Below are 20,472 nucleotides of genomic sequence, written 5' to 3'. Positions count from 1 at the left end.
TTGGCATGTTTGAGAAAGAATGTCAGTGGTGATTGTATCTGGGTCGCTTGAGGGATCGCTCGCCGGTAGTAGTTGACGATTCCCAGGAAACGACGTAGATCGCTGACGGTTTCTGACTTTGTGTAATCGGCGATTGCTTTCGTGCCTTCGAAGGGTGGAGTGTAGCCGTCTTTGTTGATAGTGTACCCCAGGTAGATGACTTCAGACTTGCCAAACTCTCACTTCATTGGATTGATGGTGAGATGATGTGCACGCAGGACTTCAAAGATGGTGGTGAGATGTCGTAGGTGCTATTCGTGGGACTGAGAGTAGGCATTCAGATCGTCTATGAAGCAGCCCACGAAGTTTAAATCTCTGAGGATGTTGTCCATATGTCTTTGAAAAGTCTGTGTGGCATTGCGTAGTCCGGGTGGCATACCCAGAAATTCGAAAAGTCCAAAAGGGGTGGTTACAGCTATTTTGGCAATGTCTGACTTGGCCATGCCTATCTGGTGGTAAGCCCTGACTAAGTCGATGGTGGAGAAAACGGTGGATCCGTGGAGACGCTGGAGAATGTCGTCCCCATGAGGGACTGGATATCGATCTGGAACTGTATTTGCGTTTAGCTTTCGATAGTCACCTGTGGTGCGCCATCCACCTGTTTTCTTTGGCACCATATGGATAGGGCTGCTCGATGGATGGACCACGCCATGATGTAGCAGGAGGTCAAAGTCATCTTTAGCTATTTGTAGTTTCTCGCCGGTGAGACGTCGTGGGCGCTCAAATACTGGTGTCCCAGTTGTCTCAATGTGATGAGCGACTTGACTGTCAGTAACTGTGACAGGATTGGTGCTGGGATGAGTTATGTTGATGAATTGGTTGAATAATTGCAAGTATTTGGCGTCATGTGCACCAGGACAGATTGAGCGATCGATTGTTGAAATGCTGTGTACCGTGGCCTCAGATAGTGTGTCCTGAGTTGTGCATGACGAGGTTGTATCGATGAAAGATCGTCCTTTGAGATCTAGAAGCAATGCAAAGTGGACCAGGAAGTCTGCACCGAGAATGGCTGACTTAACATTTTTCGACCGTAGGTTCGGATAACGGTCCCGGTGGCTGCGAAGAGAGTCAGATCACCTTCTGAGAGCGTGTGAGTGATGGCGGACTTGGGCATGAGAGAAATCACTGATCCAGAATCGACAAGAAAGCTCATGTTTGTTGTGCGATCATGAATGTGAAGGCGATGCTCTCTGGTTGGTGGTGTGTAAGCCTCTATGCTGTCGCCGACCGCCTGAATGGTCGACAGCGAAGTTAGTTTTCCGCCGATGAGTCGAAGGTGCAAGGACGCACTTTTTGGCTCTGGACCCATAGAGACGGTGATAGTAGCAGAACTTCTTCTTGTCTGAGGCTGGCTCTTCCTTCGATGATGACTGCTGGAAACGGCCAGATGCAGGTTGGGGTCGGTCTCGAGTAATTCCCTGGTCCTTGGTACAGGTCACCAGGTCGGCTGTGGCAAGTTTAAGGCCTGACAAGTCCTTTGCCATGCTGGTGAGCAGAGTATTTTCGAATTTGTCGCCCCTGTGTGCTGCCTGGGCAGGCTGGTGATGTGTAGCCATAACGGAATGGCCAGCCTGGTTTTCCATTAGCTCGTCTGCAACTTCAGCAAGCTCATCTGGAGGGGCATCTCTGAGTAGTTTGAGACACCGGCTGGTTGATGGTGGTAACAATGCCAACCATTTTATACGCAGTAAGTCCTCTGAGGCCCTGTCGCCCATGAGAATTCTGAGCTGGCGCAGGAGCTGGCTAGGTTTTTTATCATCGAGTTGAACCTCCGTAAGCGCTCGGTGAAGCTGGCGGTCGCTGGATTCGGAAGTCCGCTAGCTGTAACATTGAATCAGTGTCCAAAGCACTAACGATCTGATTGTAACGTGATGCGTCATTTGTGATACGGGCCACCTGTAACACTGCTTCAACCTTAACAAACCACAAACGAAGCTCTAAGGACCAGAACTGCAGGAGTTTGCAACTGGACACAGCCACAATTGATGCAGTGTTCTGGGCTTCATCATCGGCGTCACCGATGGTCAGAGTTGGGTCGTTTGTGGTCATGTTCGAGGAGATTGGTGTCAAGACGTTTGAATTACTAGTGGACGTGTTTGGCGAGTTAAAATTAACTGACTTGTTTGGCGTATGCTCTAATGGCATGTCAATGAATCGATTGAGAGCAAGTGGTCACTGGTTTGCACAAATATTTAGACACTGATGAGTGAGAAATTACAACGAGCGTGAATTTGCAATTAATATTAACGTTTGCACTCATTTGTACTTTAACGCGTGGAGAGACAAAGTTTGATCCAATTTAATCACGTCGGGGTCACCAATTATGTGGAGATATTAAGACACCGCATTTAATATTAAACGATTATTTATTGAAGAGATCTTAAAACATATGTATTCTTGATGGCGTCTGTACAAGAGGTAACGCTTCTTAAAACTGTAAACTAAGAATAAGGAATTCAGTTGGAACTGTAAATTTCCAAGAATGAATGAAATAATAGAGAAATAATAGAATAACTGACAAACAGTGATGCCAGATGTGATGCATCTTGTTAGTGTGCCCACAGATATAACTATCTCCTTCCATTGTTATTTTTGGTACCTTTCAATGAAACTACTCATCTCCGTTGTGCTTTTGTAAATAGACAATCATGGTTTGGCAACTGATGGATTTGAAAGGTTCTAAATCGAGGTTTTTATAGAATTGGGCACTCGCATAGTAGTTTTTCTTACTGCTGTCGAGTTTGTAGCTTACTACAATATTGTTATAAGACAACGTGTTAACGTGTGTTTTAAAAACGTGTATTACCCAAATGGCAAATGCCCTTTTATGGTGGTTGTAAGTCTATATGTACTTTTGCTGTAGCCATTTAATAAGTCCTTAGTTCATGTCTTGTCATATTTTTCGTTATCTAGCATTTGGTTTATATTTCCATCTGTTCTTAGCTATTTGTTAAAATGACGTGTTCGGCTCCCTATAGATCGTTCCTAGCGGCCACGGGTTTTTCTCTGATTCAGACTGACTTGACCACCTCGTCTGATTTTTCGTTATCGAAAATGGTTCTTTAGACTTACAAGTAGAGTTCACGTACCAGTAAGCACAAAACCTCCTTACATTTTTTGACCTCAAGGCTTTAAATATTGCCTGATCAGTTCTCTATATCCTCCCGATTTATTCAGAGGAGCTCTAGATACTTCTCTATGCATTGTACTTCTGATTTAAATATGCTAGCTGAGTTTGGTAGATGAATGGATAGATATATTAAGATCATCGGAACAAACTATCTCCAGCTCTAGTTTGTTCTTCCGTGACAAAACCTCTTCTCCATTCGGGTCGAGAGGGTATCTCAGCTGGAAAACTACTGAAATCCCACCCAGGGAGAATGTTGTCCGATCTATGTATTTAAATATATATTTGAGCTAGTTCAGGATATCGCTGTGTCTATAACTTTCGTGTTCCCATTTTCCTATCTCCTTAATTTTTAAAACAGAACTGCTACTTTTCGTAGACGATTTAAAAAAGTAAGCGCAATTACACCCATTTTCGCAAAAACATCATAGTCTTACTAGTTTAGGATTCTTTGTGAGGCCTTAGAAAAGAAGAACTCTTGTGTTCGAACATATAAATTTAGCAAAACGCTTAGTAGCCAGTACAAATTTGCAGTTTAATTTCCATTCCCGACAGCTCGGTGGGATAGCTGAAGCTATGCGCTTCCTAGTGTTTATATCTTGACCTCCCAAATGCGGGACATTGTTGTGTTGCTTCCACCTCATCTTCTTAGATACAGCTTCTGCAGATGTCGTCTGCTAAGATTCCCAACCTTACAGCGTGAACGCCAATAGGCCTATTAGATGCCCCATAACTAGGGAAAGGCTAGCCTTACTGAGGGAAAAGAGATCTCTAGATCTCCTGCGTTCGTTCTTGGGCTAAAAGGATTTTGCGATAGCGAGGACACGGGAGCACCGACCCGCCTTGATCGCACTGTCCACACTGAGTTGAAGGATGAGTGGATGTTTACTTCTATGAAGGAGGCTGCAGTATTACTAGACTTATTTCAAGAATTAATCTTCGAAAAAGTATACTCAGTTAAGTAGATTTATGTTATTGAGGAAATATGTTACTTTTTAGTTTATTTAGCTATAGCTTCGCAGACTCCTTGCTTTTAGCTCACGACCCATCTAGGTAGGTACTCAGTACCCTTGTCTACTGTACGTTTCTCGACCGCAAAATGTTTTGTCTCAAACTCGAAATTAATTTGTAGGATGAAACCATGAAAAATAAGTGATTGAATAATTAGGGCAGGCAGGCACTAAAACGATGCCATAAACACAATGTTGAACGAGGATTTGCAGAGCGATAAGAGACGGACAAACACCACAGCATGATATTAAGCTGACCAACACAGCGCGCCGAAGCAATAAAGAAATTAACTGAATTTTTGGAAGTTACTGGAAGGTCGACATTTGTATTGGACGCTGCGACAGGCACAAAAGCCAAACCAAAGGAGGCGAAGTAAAAGCTAAATGAAAACAAAAAGCACATTTGTGAACCCCTAATGCTATAAAAGAGCATAAACGGCAGCTTGCACCACATAAGGGGAGGGCACTCAAAAATGTTATAACTCTAAGCAACAACAACGACCAAATTAAAAACAAACGCGCTGCGTGCGTACATTCCGGTGGTCGTCGTCACAGACAATTTGTGTTGAGGCACACTTTTTATATGGTCATGCCATTAAGTGAGCTTTACAAAGGCAAAGTACAAATAAATAAGAAACGGAAAAATGTACGCAAGAGTGGCTGCTAAGCGATAAAAAATGTTAGCAAAAAACAAGAAGACCAGCACTAAAAGCCAGACCGAGTAGTAAAGAACAGAAGCGGCGGCGCAAAAAGTAAACAAATAATGCTTATCAACATAAAGTATATTATAAAGCTCATTAAGCTGTGAGCGGCGACGCAGTCATACGCCGAACTCGGAGATGGCGTGGCTTTTTGTTGAAAGGGAGCGCTAATGTTTACTTGCATACAATTCACATACATTTACACTTATGTATGTACGTATACATGTATAGTAGTGTATCTGCACAGCATCGGCAATAGTGAAATTCTCACAGCAGGGATGTGTGGCGCATTAGCATTGATGGCCCCAGACACAAGGGTCCTCTTAGTGAGCGCTACATAATAATATGCGGCTGAAGTCAATGCTGATGTGTTTGTTTGTGTCATGACAGTTGACCTTTAATACAGCGCGTTGTTAACCAACACATAACAACACTAAACACCTAATCAAGTGACACAAAATGACAAGAAGCGAGCTTAAAATGTTAATGCCACATTATGTTTCTGTGATATTAGTGGCGCGCATTGCAAGCGAATTGGGTGGAATGCGCGGCGGAAGGGTCGGTACATAAATGAATGTGTGTCGGTAAAATTTATACTTATGTATGTAGAAATGTACTGAATCTTACATCTGTATTATTTATTATGGCAAGAGACCTTAAATGCCAATAACAAGGAATTAAGGGATTAAACAGTTAAATGAATATTACGACATTTTTATTTTATTTTTTGTGATAAAAAAACAGCTACTCCACATCAGGTTAGGAAACCGAAAATTCTGTAAATCGCACGAGCTTATAACGGGGTTTTCAATAAGGACGCTACAAAGTAGACCGGCAGGGACTGCAAACGACGCCATTTTTTCTCCGCTCTTTTGACATTTCTCTTCAGTAAGGTTTGCCATTTCATCATGGAAAGATATACGATCGAACAACGAGTCGAAATTATTAAAATTTACTAACAAAATTCGGAGTCACTGGCGTCAACTTTAAGAGCGCTACGTCCAATTTGTGGTCATCATAATCGTCCTGTCAGATCAACAATTGAGCGTCTAGTGAAAAAATTTTAATTCATAGATACATTACAAAATGCTCCCGTACTAGTGTGATAACGAAGTACCTGTAGTGTCCAGGATATTGCTACAGCTAGCGCATGAATTGAGGAAGACCAGAATCAGTTTCTCGCACGTTTCGTCTAAAGCGTTGGGTATTTTTGTGACGTCGTTATGGCGAAGTTTACATCCTTACAAGATCAAATTGACGTAAGAACTGAAGCCGTTCTTCCACCAGAATCGTCGTATATTCATGAATTGGGCTGAGCAACAACTTGAAAATGATCCGGATTTGCATCAAAAAATCATCTTCAATGATGAGGCTCATTTCTGGCTGAATCGCTTCATCAATAAGCAAAATGTGAGTTATTGGTCAGGCAGCAATCCACACATACTCCATGAGTCACCATATAATTCCGAAATAATTACGGTTTGGTGCGGTTTATGGGCCGGTGGCGTCATTGGGCCGTACTTCTTCCGTAATGATCAAACTCGGCAGGTAACTGTGAATGGGAATCGCTACCGCTCAATGAACCGAATATTTTTGGTTCGAATTGGATGATGTCGACTTGGACAATATGTGGTTCCAACAGGACGGCTCCATGAGCCACACAGCGAGAAAATTTGTCTCGTTCCAAGAAACTTTCACAATTGCCATCCGGTGAAATTTTTAACTTTACCCTTTGGACACTGATTAGAAAAAGCTATGCTATTGTTGTTGCAGCGGTTATCTAGTTTTCGATTGGGTGGTAAGACTTCGATTGGTTGTCATTAAAGTTTTTTTTGACAGTAGACCTAATAAACGTGCTATTTCAACGGTGTTGAACCCGAGAGAGAGGGAAGTTATGTGTGTGCGGTTCGCTGGGCATGCAAAGAAATCGAGCTTGATTCCGGAAAAGTAGGAATTTTAAATGCTATAGTATCCGGAACGATTTGATTTCAAGTACGTCAGTCAGGCCAGGTTAGATGGCTGATCGAAGATCGCACGTGGACTGCTATATGTAGTTCTTTAAGAAGCCATAAAAAAGAGCTCAGACTCCTGTTTTCGAAATTATAAATTAGCTAAACGCTTAGTAGCTAATACCAATTTTCACAGGCGTTTAATTTCCATTCCCAGTAGGTGGAATGTCTCAAAGTATGCGTTGATAATCGTAGTTTTCGGCCGATTAATAAGGGTGAATTGATCACCAAAGTTTTTTTAATATTAGGTGCTGTTGGCTTCGATTTTTCGAAATGCTAGTTATATACAGGTCTCCATCGATTAAGGTAAATAGAAGAAAAGACTGATAGACTGATTATCGACCCCTACATCCGAACACTTAACGGACTTCGATATGAATGCTACTTTAGCCTGCCTTAAACCACGAAATTTGTCCCAATCTTATATTTGGATAATACCTGCATGTAGATAGTACATAACGTATATTTTATCATTGACTTAGTTGCGAATGAATTTTATTTATTGTAACACAATTGAGTGGTTATTTATACGGAATTTTTTCGTTTTTACTAAGATTTTCAATACCTTTGTCTTATTTATTACATTTCCGCATTTTATTGTTTGCAACAGTGCGCCATAAATTTCGCTGCTTTACGAGTTTGCGAGCCACATTCTTAGTGACTTGCTTGTCGGTCAGTTTAAACCAATATTCATTAATTCATACGAGGCAAAAAGGCACGAAAAGAGAAAGAGAATTTGGTAATTGTCAAATAAGAACAAAAACGAGAAAGAATTGCGCAAACCGTTGCCATTAAAATGCATGGTTTCATTAGCATCTGCTATTGCTATATCTTCCACAAAGGGTTCCTTCCACATTTAATTAAAATAAATTGTTTTGGGTTCAGAAAATACTTTATTCTTTTTTCACTTGAGGCGCGTGAACTTAATTAACTTTGAAATGAATATTGATCATTTAACTGAGGTTGCAGAGTGCCTTGATGTGAGAGGATAAAAATATGCAAATATTTTTTTTTATTAAGCAATCGAATGTAAATATAAATATTCTTCCAAGTAGTTACTACAACATCTTACCTTAAATATATAGCCATATTTTATATATGTATGTATATATGTATGTTTTGTAATTGTAGAACAATTTGTTAATTTTTTCTTTCATTACTTACCTCAAAGCTAACGATGCCACTGTGGTCCTGATCGAGTGTGTTGAAAACGTAGTGTGCATACAGGGTGGGGTTGGCTGTCTTGCACAATTTTGAAGCATAATTGAAGGCGCATAATCCATTTAGTAATTTATTTGAACAGCATAGTTGGGTTGTAAATGATTGTTTGTATATTTTCGGAGTTTTATGAAATAAATAGAAATTGGTTAAACTTTTTTTCGTAGGCAAGTGATAATGTTATTTTATTTAATTGTTAGTTATTAGTATTAAACAAGTAAGCATTTGAAATGTATACATATATAAATAGGAGAATGTTGAGCGGGAGCAGAATTAAATACTTGATATACTCATAACAGATAAAGAGAAGGATTTCAGATCTGGGAAATCCAACTGTCGCCAAATAAAAAATTATCAACACTATGTACTTATTACGTTCATGCTTATTTACAGGTGTAATAAACAGCTGCTGTGACAGCCACCCAAAAATTATCTCATCACATAGCCAGTTTAAAGGAGCTGTTGGAAAGTAAGTACAGATTTCCCCATTTTTACACTAAAGGCATAAAAAATTAGTGTTTTAGTAATTTCGCACAGCCAAATTGATTTACTGCATTAAGGTTATAACCGAGAAACCAGTTTTTGCCTTACACAAAGCCGACTAAACGATTAAAAATAAATAACATTATACCTCCTTGTCTTTTTCACTTCCTTGTCTTTTTCATTTTTATACCCTGAACAGAGTATATTAAGTTTGTCACGAAGTTTGTAACACCCAGAAGGAATCGTCGGAGACCCTATCCTATATAAATGATCAGTATGTCGAGCTGAGTCGATTTAGCCATGCCTGTCTGTGCGTCCGTCTGTCTGTATATATATGAACTAGTCCCTCAGTTTTTAAGATTTCGTTTTGAAAATTTGCAAACGTCATTTTCTTTTCAAGAAGCTGCCCATTTGTCGGAACGGCCGATATCGGACCACTATAACATATAGCTGCCATACAAACTGAAGGATCGGAATCAAATGCTTGTATGGACAACTTTTACATTTGACAAGATATATTCACGAAATTCGGTATATATTATTTTCTAAAGCAACAATGTAATATCCGAAGAAAATGTTCAGATCGGTTGACTATAGCATATAGCTGTCATACAAACTGAACGATCGGAATCAAGTTCTTGTATGGACAACTTTCACATTTGACAAGATATATTCACGAAATTTGGTATATTTCATTTCCTAAAGAAACAATGTAATCTCCGAAGAAATTGATGAGATCGGTTTACTATAGCATATAGCTGCCATACAAATTGAACGATCGGTATCGGTATAAATGTATATAGTGTTCTAAAAAAACTCATAGAGCATCTTTATTTGATAATAATGTGCTGTAATGTCAAAAACAATTTAAACGGGTTCCTACCCTTTCCAAAATCTTATTACCTTATTGTTGCAAACTTCACTATTGAACAATATTACAAAAATAATGACAGCTTGGCACTCGTAGTTCGAAAATTTCATATAAAATGTGGTCGGAGTAGTGGTTATGATTATATTGAATAGTCTAAAAAGTCTTTTCGTATTTCTAATCAAATTTCAACTTATTATTTTTATATTTATAATAATAAATAAATAAATAAATATGTAGTATAATACCATTTTGGTCGACTACTTTTTGGCATTTTTCTGCTAGAGATATTATTCCATCAGTGTAAAACTTTCATCAGTGTAAATCGAAATTTCGAAATTTGCAGAACGGAAGCGAGCGAACCATTGTTGGGCTACACGAACTGATACAGCTCGTCTCCGTAAACTTCACAAATTGCATTGGTGCTTTGCGTGGCATTCTTCCCTTTCTTATACAAAAATTTCAAATTATTGCGAATTTCTTCATTACTTTCACTCATTTTTGAACAGCTGTAATTATTTTTCAACTTCCCCGAACTAAGTTTTTTTGGTTAAATGATGCTTAAAATCTCACCTTTCTAACACTATATGGTATGACACAATGTGATTGGTAGCACTGGAGATATACGACTGCAGCTACATCTATTGACCAAATACGAACAGACTTTTTCGACTAGGCTACATGTTTTTTAAAAACCAACACACTTTGTGTAATTATATTGCTTTCTATGGCTGACATGTAACCATTTGTTTATAGTTTTCCCCATTGCCAACAGTCAGCGCTAAATTGCTTTGCTTAGAGCAGAAACTATCCACAACTGTCACTTTCACTGTCACTGTCACTGCTCGGAAAAGTTCGCTTTCTAATGCGCTACCATTTATATAAGAAAACCCATGCAAATTACAAAATAAACTAAAGCCATTTAAAAGCAAAAACTTGCAGCATTTGAAAGCGAACAAAAAATTTCAGTTGTCAGTTATTTCCTTTTTTCAACTTTTCTCGTTGCTATTTCTGCATTTCGCCTTTGGAAGACGTAATAAAAGTGTAACATCATGGCGTTTTTGCTTTCACTTTTTCTCTATGCTTCTATATCTTACACTGCCATTACAGATTTATTGAGTTTGCTTGCCGAGTTTTTATTTTTTGCACTCAAATGTAGTTACTTTTGAAATTATGCCGTCGATAGCTGGCTGCCTTCAGCCTGCAATTCCCTCACATTTCAATTTAAAACACAAACACACGCATGTTACCAGCGCCCACTGCCATATTCACATGTATACACATACATTTAGCGAGTGATGCCTCTATCTCGTTGCTTAACTTTATTATGCAGAACCACCTACAGCTGCACCTACACATCATTCACAGCGCGGTTAGAAAAAAGAAGGTCAATTAAGGTTGTACGCACAATCGTTTTTACTTGCATTTTGTTTTTATACTCTCGCAACAATGTTGCTAAGGAGAGTATTATAGTTTTGTTCACATAACGGTTGTTTGTAAGTCCTAAAACTAAAAGAGTCAGATATAGGGTTATATGTATATACCAAAGTGATCAGAGTGACGAGTAGAGTTGAAATCCGGATGTCTGTCCGTCCGTCCGTCTGTCCGTCCGTGCAAGCTGTAACTTGAGTAAAAATTGAGATATCATAATGCAAGTTGGTACACGTATTCCTTGGCTCCATAAGAAGGTTAACTTCGAAGATGGGCAAAATCGGCCCACTGCCACGCCCACAAAATGGCGGAAACCGAAAACCTATAAAGTGTCATAACTAAGCCATAAATAAAGATATTAAAGTGAAATTTGGCACAAAGGATCGCATTAAGGAGGGGCATATTTGGCCGCAAATTTTTTGGAAAAGTGGGCGTGGCCCCGCCCCCTACTAAGTTTTTTGTACATATCTCGGAAACTACTATAGCTATGTCAACCAAACTCTACAGAATCGTTTTTTTCAGGCATTTCCATATACAGTTCAAAAATGGAAGAAATCGGATAATAACCACGCCCACCTCCCATACAAAGGTTATATTTGAAAATCACTAAAAGTGCGTTAATTCTTGGACTAACAAAAAACGTCAGAAACACTAAATTTTACGGAAGAAATTGCAGAAAGAAGCTGCACCCAGGCTTTTGAAAAAAATTGAAAGTGGGCGTGGCCTCGCCCACTTATGGAACCAAAAACCATATCTCAGGAACTACTCAACCGATTTCAATGAAATTCGGTATATAATATTTTCTTGACACCCTGATGACATGTACGAAATAGAGGTGAAATCGGTTCACAACCACGCCTTCTTCCAATATAACGCTATTTTGAATTCCATCTGATGCCTTCTCTGTATAATATATATGTTATGAGGAACCAATGATGATAGCGGAATAAAACTTTACAAAAATACGGTATTTGAAAAATATGTAAATGACGTATAATGAAATCTCGATTATCACTTTACCATGCGAGAGTATAAAATGTTCGGTGACACCCGAACTTAGCCCTTCCTTACTTGTTTTTTTTTGGTTACATAACAGCGTTGATGGACGTTGAGCCAGGACTGCCTATGTCCCTGCCTCCGCGCTCTGCAGTTTACTTTTCTTTCTGTCATCTATGTGTTTCTGTGTGCGCGTGTGTGATGTTAAGTGTTTTATCTGAATATGTTTTTATGCATTTATTTCTCTTTTAATTTTCCACTGTTTCCCAAATTGCATCAATGTGATTTATGGCTGCTTTTTAGCGTATGTGCTTACATACATATGTAAATACTTATTTAAGCAAGAGAGTTCATACAAAGCGACAATCTCAGTACAAAAACGTCATTTTATATGAAAGCATTAAATATTTTCATGAATATGTTGATAACAATTGTGCTTAGGTGTTACTAAAATAAATTATATTAAATTATAATAATCTGTTTCTTTTTAAGACTCTTTGGCACACTTTCTTCATTTTTAAAACAATTAATGGTAAATGGAATGATAAAATTTTCCACTAAAAGCTTTAGTGACAAAATGTAGAAGAAAAGGAATAGAAAACAATTTGTTCTCAACATAACGGGTTTTTCAAAAGGAGCGCTACAAAATGAAATAAAAACGGGAACGTTTGGGACAACAACGACATTCTGTGAAAATACATTCCATTATATATGGATTTCGATTTCTTTTGCATGGCCACCACGAGCATGCTTGCAGATGTCCAGACCCTGTAAGCAATTTTCAATGGCTTTCAAGCAAAGCTGTTAAGTAATGATTACTAATCATAATAATTAGTAATTCGAATTTGTTACACTTTACATACTTGTTATCAGGGTACAATAAGGTTTCTATTTCTTCAGTGGTAGTTAAACAGCAAAATCCATTATCACTGAAAATTTAGTGATAGTGGAAAAAATGTCACTATCACAAAACCTTTATTCATATTGAAAAACAAATTGCACTACCATTAAAGGTTTAGTAATAGTGAACACCTTTAGTCATAATGAACATTTTTCAGTAACATAACACTGTTTCTTAAAGAATAAAAATAATACTACGTATGTATATGTATGTATAAGCTGAAGCAGTATGAGGAAATGTAATCAAAATAAACCATATATTTGAGTAGGGACTTCTAATTATGCCGCCCTAAAATTAGGCAAACATAATTTATTTTTTATTTGCTTTCTTTAATACCAACATTTCAGAAGTACGGTCAGTGAGATTTTGTTTGCCATCGATTGACAATTCCAAAAATAGTAACATTAGTTCAATTTTACAAACAAACTTACAAACTAACACTTAACTTATGCATGCTTACGTATCGTCGGCTTAGCGTTTCCTTATAAGCTAGAGATATTGCACATATGTATGTAACATATGTACTTTTGCTAGCATAAGTGCTCATTAGAATTTTGCCACTTTGTTTTGCAACTCTTTTGCTTGAATGTACTTACAGTGGGGAGCAAAACCGAGAACATATTTGCTTTCTTGAGGTATTAACATTGATTTTCATGATACATTCTTTTCGATAGGTTTTTTGAAAATTTGATGTTGATTCTTTATTATACTAGCATTGAATGGACTATAAAACTGCAAACCCAAAAATATTATAAACGCTCTTATTAAAGTCTTTGAAATTTGTACGAAATTTTGTAAGATGTCATAAATTTTGTATACAGTTTTAAACTTTAATTCATATGACATTTTTTAGAGGATGAACTACATTTGTATAAAAATCTATCCAGAAAATTGTATCGTGAAAAAAAATTGCTAATGTCTCAAAAAGGCAAACATGCGTTCCTTTCTGCTCCCCAGTGTGCATTTGAAGATTCATACAAACATATGTACTACATAATAACTAACTCGCTTTACTACTGAGCTGCGTTTTAATTTTAAGAGTGCCAAATCAAGTAGCAAGACACCAAGAAATCACGTTTTAATTCATAAAGAAGGGTGTGAGTTTAACTAGCAAAAGGAAAACATTAATTGCGAACTATTGTAATTGGGAGTATTAAACATAATTGTTGTTAACTTTTAATAATAAAATTTATTTTTAGGTCTAAATGTCTGTTCATGTTTCCGAAATCGATTTTTCTGCAGACGACAGTATTGAAGATCTGGACTTTAATACTACTGGAAGTAAACGAAAGAGCTCATTAAGTGCAGAATCAGGACCGGCCCTAATAAAAGTCTGTGTGAATTCACAAAAAATTATTTTCAAAGAAGAATTTTACACAGAAGTGGAAAAAGTTAGTTTTAAAGTTTTTAAATTAAAGCACACTATGAATTTATAATTTTTATACTCTCGCAACAATGTTGCTAAGGAGAGTATTATAGTTTTGTTCACATAACGGTTGTTTGTAAGTCCTAAAACTAAAAGAGTCAGATATAGGGTTATATATACCAAAGTGATCAGAGTGACGAGTAGAGTCGAAATCCGGATGTCTGTCAGTCCGTCCGTCTGTCTGTCCGTCTGTCCGTCCGTCCGTCCGTCCGTGCAAGCTGTAACTTGAGTAAAAATTGAGGTATCATAATGAAACTTGGTACACGTATTCCTTGGCTCCATAAGAAGGTTAAGTTCGAAGATGGGCAAAATCGGCCCACTGCCACGCCCACAAAATGGCGGAAACCGAAAACCTATAAAGTGTCATAACTAAGCCATAAATAAAGATATTAAAGTGAAATTTGGCACAAAGGATCGCATTAGGGAGGAGCATATTTGGACGTAATTTTTTTGGAAAAGTGGGCGTGGCCCCTCCCCTACTAAGTTTTTTGTATATATCTCGGAATTTACTATAGCTATGTCAACCAAACTCTACAGAATCGTTTTTTTCAGGCATTTCCATATACAGTTCAAAAATGGAAGAAATCGGATAATAACCACGCCCACCTCCCATACAAAGGTTATGTTGAAAATCACTAAAAGTGCGTTAATCGACTAACAAAAAACGTCAGAAACACTAAATATTACGGAAGAAATGGCAGAAAGAAGTTGCACTCAGGATTTTTTTCAAAATTGAAAATGGGCGTGGTCTCGCCCACTTATGGACCAAAAACCATATCTCAGGAACTACTCTACCGATTTCAATGAAATTCGGTACATAATATTTTCTTGACACCCTGATGACATGTACGAAATATAGGTGAAATCGGTTCACAACCACGCCTTCTTCCAATATAACGCTATTTTGAATTCCATCTGATGCCTTTTCTGTATAATACGAGTATATACATTAGGAACCAATGATGATAGCGGAATAAAACTTTACAAAAATACGGTATTTGAAAAATATGTAAATGACGTATAATGAAATCTCGATTATCACTTTATCATGCGAGAGTATAAAATGTTCGGTGACACCCGAACTTAGCCCTTCCTTACTTGTTATTGTTAGATTTCCGATAAGAAAACTTGTGCTAAGTGCGTTGCATGGCGTCGAGTGATTAGAGGAAGCGGTGAAGTGACTTCAAATTTCATCAAACATTTGCAAGTCAAGCATAGTGAATGTTTTAAAACATACAAAAGTTATAAAATATGTAGCCCTTTTGGCGGTAACATGCAATCTGAGTTCGATAGTAAACTGTTACATGCAATGATTGATTGTTCATTGTCCCTTTCCATTCTGGAAAAGTAAGCCTTTATAGATCTTTTTCAAAGTACAGGTATGAAGGTGATGTGTAGCAAACAGCGGCTAAGAAATTGGAAATAAAATATACCATCATGATGGAAAATGTAAAAGAAAACATGGTTTGCTCTAAATATTTTTGTACTACAGCAGATGTTTGTTCTGGAAATCATAGAAGCTTCCTTGGATATACGTGTCATTGGCTTACAGACAATTTCGAACGCAAATCGGCAGCTTTGGCATGTAGAAGGATTTGTGGAGCCATTACGGACTACGGTTCAAACTTTGTAAAAGCGTTCAGAGATTATGGTGTGGGAAATGACTTTTTCGAAGATGAAATTAATGACGAAATGCCAGTCTTTGATAATGAAAGTTTGTTGCCCACACATCAGAGATGTTGCAGCCATACTCTGAATTTGCTTGCTTCAACCGACTTCGATAAAATTTCAGCCACTGTATATCCAGCATAAGATAGTAAGTCGCAGAACAAATGGTATTATTTTGCATTAAAAAAATAATCGTTGAAATTGAAAAAATGTAACGAAACATTTTTTTTAATGCAATAGAAAACGTTTTGTAATTGTGAAAATGTGTTTAATGTTAATTTTTTTAGACATTCGATAAATGCTACAACTTGTGGAAGAAGTGCAAGTGGCCAAAGTCGTCGGAAATAATTGAAGGGCACCTGTGATCATCGTTGGTTTTGCCCGATGTTACTCGTTGGAACTCATTGCATGACGCAGTTAAAAACTACTTTGCTACAAAGAAAAATTAAATAATCTGTGTGATAAGTTGACTTTTCCACAGTTTTCTGCAAGAGACATACAGTACCTGGAAATGTACAATTTTGTAATGGAACCAATTGCAAAGGCCCTGGACTTTCTTCAAGGAGAAAACAACAGTAACTATGGTATTTTCATATTTTGGTTCTTTAAAATATAAATTTATATTAACATTATTACAGGATTTTTAATACCAACTCTTGTGACACTGAGCAATAGGCTGCATAAGCTATGCAGATCCCAGGAATCGCAACAGTTATCATCTCTTATTTTAAAAATGGAACAGGGTTAAGAGAAAGGTTCCAACCATATTTCATTTTGAAGCCTGAGGCAAATATTGCAATTGCAGCAACAGTGCTAACTCAAAGCATCAAAATAAAATGGGTCAAGGTGTTGCTAAGATTTGCCAGAATTAACTGTCGAAAATATAACCAGAAGAGTTTTAGAAACACTTTACAGGTTTTACGCCAAAATTTGTAAAACATTTAATTTTGAAAGGAAAATTAATAATGTGTCGACTATGCCCGACAGGCATAATTTCAATAAATCTATTGTGACATTCGCTGTGTGGCTTGTTGCGCCGTCCTGTTGGAGCCCCATATTGTCCTAGTCCATGTCATCCCATTCGGACTAAAAATATTGGTTATCAGTGAACGGTAGCGATTCGCATTCACAGTAACGTGCCGGTCCTGATCATAACGGAAGAAGTATGGACCAATGACGTCGACGTTCTATAAACCGCACCAAACCGTATTTTTATCGGGATGTAATGGTGACTCATGAGGTATGTGTGGATTGCTGTCTGACCAAAAATGCATATTTTGCTTATTGACGAAGCCATTCAGCCACAAATGAGCCTCATCGCTGAAGATGATTTTCCATGAAAATCCAGATCATTTTCAAGTTGTTGCTGAGTACACTTCATGAACATGCGACTATTATGGTGGTCAAATGGCTTCTGTTCTTGCGTCAATTTGATCTTGCAAGGATATAGGATAGATAGATAGATAGATATTTTCATAAACAACGACGTCACAAAAATGTTCAACAATTGAAACTGTGGAAGAACCACATAAAAGAAACGGCCCGGTACAATGTACTAACTGCCAAGAATATGGGCATACTAAATCATACTGCACTCTACGCAGTGTTTGTGTGGTATGTGGTGATTTACATCCCACTTCAAAATGCACCCTTAAGAAAGAAGAATTAAATAAAAAATGCAGCAATTGCGGAGGAAATCACACTGCTAACTACAGAGGTTGCCCTGTATATAAAGATTTGAAATCAAAGTTGTCACAGGGCATTCAAGCACGTCGTAACCAAATGTTACAAACACCCCGTAATGAAATTATAGCAACCTCAGAAAAAAGATCAAATCCCATTACTTCTAACAATAATAATATGCAAGGAAGCTATGCAAATGTGGTGAAAGGCAACACTGTGCAAATGCAACAGCCGCAAAATCCTCCAAATGGAGGTATTGAAACTATGATTATAAATCTTACACAGTGCATGACACAGTTTATGTCCACCATGCAAAACATGATCCAGGATTTAATAAAATCTCAAAATCAAATGCTGCAAAATTTATTAAGTAAAAAATGAGCTAACTAAATATCTGTATATAGAATGTTAACGGTGTTAATCAGCATAAATTAGAGATTTCTGTCTGAAAGGAATATAGATGTAATGGTTATTTCAGAAACTCATCTAACAAATAAAATAATTTCATATACCGGGATTTAGACTATATGTTACAAATCATTCAGATTGAAAAGCGCATGGTGGCACGGCAGTGTTGATTAGAAATCGTTAAACCACTACGCTCTAGAATCTCATGCTACTCCACAGTTACAAGCTACAACAATATCACTCAAAAATCGGGGTTGTGACTTAAACGACAGTTGTACTACACTATTATGAATAAGCATAATAAGCTGGATATAATATCTACTGGTAAGCCGACATACTGGCCCGGTGATAGAAGAAAAATACCAGACTTAATAGATTTTGCTGTAGTCAAAAATATAGATAGATCACTTATGACAGCTAACACATGTACAGACTTATCATCTGATCATTCTCCTGTACTAATAAAGTTATACGAACAGCCCATGATAATTGAGCCAAAAGTTTCTCTAACATCATATAAAACTAACTGGTTGAAGTATAGAAAGTATATCAGCAGCCATATCAATATTGATTGCAAAATAAATACAGAAAGAGACATTGATGAAAATATAAGAGAAATTAATGACCTAATAACTAATGCAGCTGTACTGGCAACACCAGAAAGAAACAATAAACCAGTTGGTTTTAGAAAGATCACAAATAATGAAATAGAGAAACTTGTAAATGAGAAAAGGCGAGCTAGGCGGGAATGGCAGTTAAATCGCTCCCCTTCAACTCTGCTTCAACTGAAATCTGCTGTACGAAAGTTAAAAAAAGCGCTTAAACATGAAGAAGAACACAACACTGAAAATTATATAAAAAAATTGTGTCCAAATTCTAGCAAGCAAAACTCCCTTTGGAAAGCCCAAAAATCTTTCAAGCCACCAGTAGTTTCCAACATGCCTCTAAGACAGTTGAATGGTAATTGGGCACGTAGTGATGAGGATAAAGCAAATTGCTTTGCAAGTCACCTAGAAAAGGTATTTCAACCCAATTCCCCAAAGAACAACTTTGAGTTGCCAACCTTGCCTAATACCGCAAACGAGTCGCATGTGTCTATTAGGACTTCTACTTCTGAAGTTACTAGAATAATAAAAGAACTTAACCCAAAAAAGTCACCAGGATATGACAATATTACACCAAAAATGCTAATTGAGTTACCAAATATTGCCGTAGAAGTGCTCTCTTTGCTCTTCAATGCAATTCTTAATCTCGGACACTATCCTAATTCATGGAAAAAGTCGCAGATTATCTTGATAGACAAACCTGGGAAAGACTTAACACAGCCGTCTTCATACAGACCAATCAGTCTTCTATCCTGTCTTTCTAAAATATTTGAAAAAGTGTTGCTATCAAAGATGTCTCCTTTCCTCCACGAAAATAATATAATACCAACGCACCAATTCGGGTTTCGTGAAAAACATAGCACGATAGAGCAAGTAAATAGAATTACTAACGAAATAAGAAAAGCATTTGAGCACAGAGAGTACTGTTCAGCTATATTCCTAGACGTGGCTCAGGCGTTTGATAATGTATGGCATGAGGGCCTTTTATATAAGATTAAAAATATCCTACCTTCAGAATTGTATAAAATATTGGAGTCTTATTTAAAAAATAGAAAATTTATGGTAAAAGTGGGAGATTTCATATCTGATGAAAGACAGATAAGGGCTGGCGTACCCCAGGGCAGTGTTTTAGGACCAACACTATACATCATATATACAGCAGATCTTCCAACAGCTAATAATATATTGACTTCAACTTTTGCGGATGACACAGCTTTAGTGAGCCGTAACAAATGCCACATAATAGCATCAAGAATACTAGCCGAGCACCTAAGGTTTGTCGAAGAATGGCTAGCCAACTGGCGTATAAATGTTAATGAACAAAAGTGTAAGCATGTTACATTTTCGCTTAGACCAAAAATGTGTCCGGAAGTAAAAATAAACAATATATTAGTACCCCAAGCGAACGAAGTAACATATCTTGGTATTCACCTAGATAGAAGGCTCACGTGGAGAAAACACATCTCTAGTAAAATAACATGTATGAAGATTAGAGCTGCAAATTTAAATTGGCTTTTAAATAAAAACTCAAAACTTAGCCTAGACAACAAAGTGCTTTTGTATAAAGCGGTCATAAAGCCGATTTGGATGTATGGAATTCAACTGTGGGGTACGACCTGTGCAACTAATATAGACATAATACAAAGGTTCCAATCAAAAATGCTTAGATCAATCACGTGTTCGCCATGGTACATGCGTAATGAAAATATCCATAAAGACCTTGGTATTTCTATGGTAAAGAAAGAAGTAGAAGACAGCAAATTGAAATATATATCTAAACTCCGTGATCACCCAAACCCTTTGGCTAATGCTTTGGTACATTACTGCAATCAAACACGCCTTAAAAGAAGAGATATGCCCGCGTACTAAGGAGCAATGTATCACCAAAACAGCTCAATC

General features: G+C 37.4%; 1 protein-coding gene across 1 annotated transcript in view; it reads right to left on the bottom strand.

The window, feature by feature from the left end:
• Nucleotides 1-20,472, bottom strand: part of LOC120774263 — a 94,964-nt gene that overhangs the window by 13,588 nt on the left and 60,904 nt on the right. Inside the window, 1 exon segment of the mRNA XM_040103731.1 lies at nt 8,051-8,124. Within this exon segment, the coding sequence (XP_039959665.1) occupies nt 8,051-8,124 (74 nt within the window).

Source organism: Bactrocera tryoni, chromosome 4 (genome assembly GCF_016617805.1).
Source record: "Bactrocera tryoni isolate S06 chromosome 4, CSIRO_BtryS06_freeze2, whole genome shotgun sequence".
Classification (NCBI taxonomy): Eukaryota; Metazoa; Arthropoda; class Insecta; order Diptera; family Tephritidae; genus Bactrocera; species Bactrocera tryoni.
Note: the sequence above shows the minus strand (reverse complement) of the source record. Positions and strands in the feature narration are given on the sequence as shown.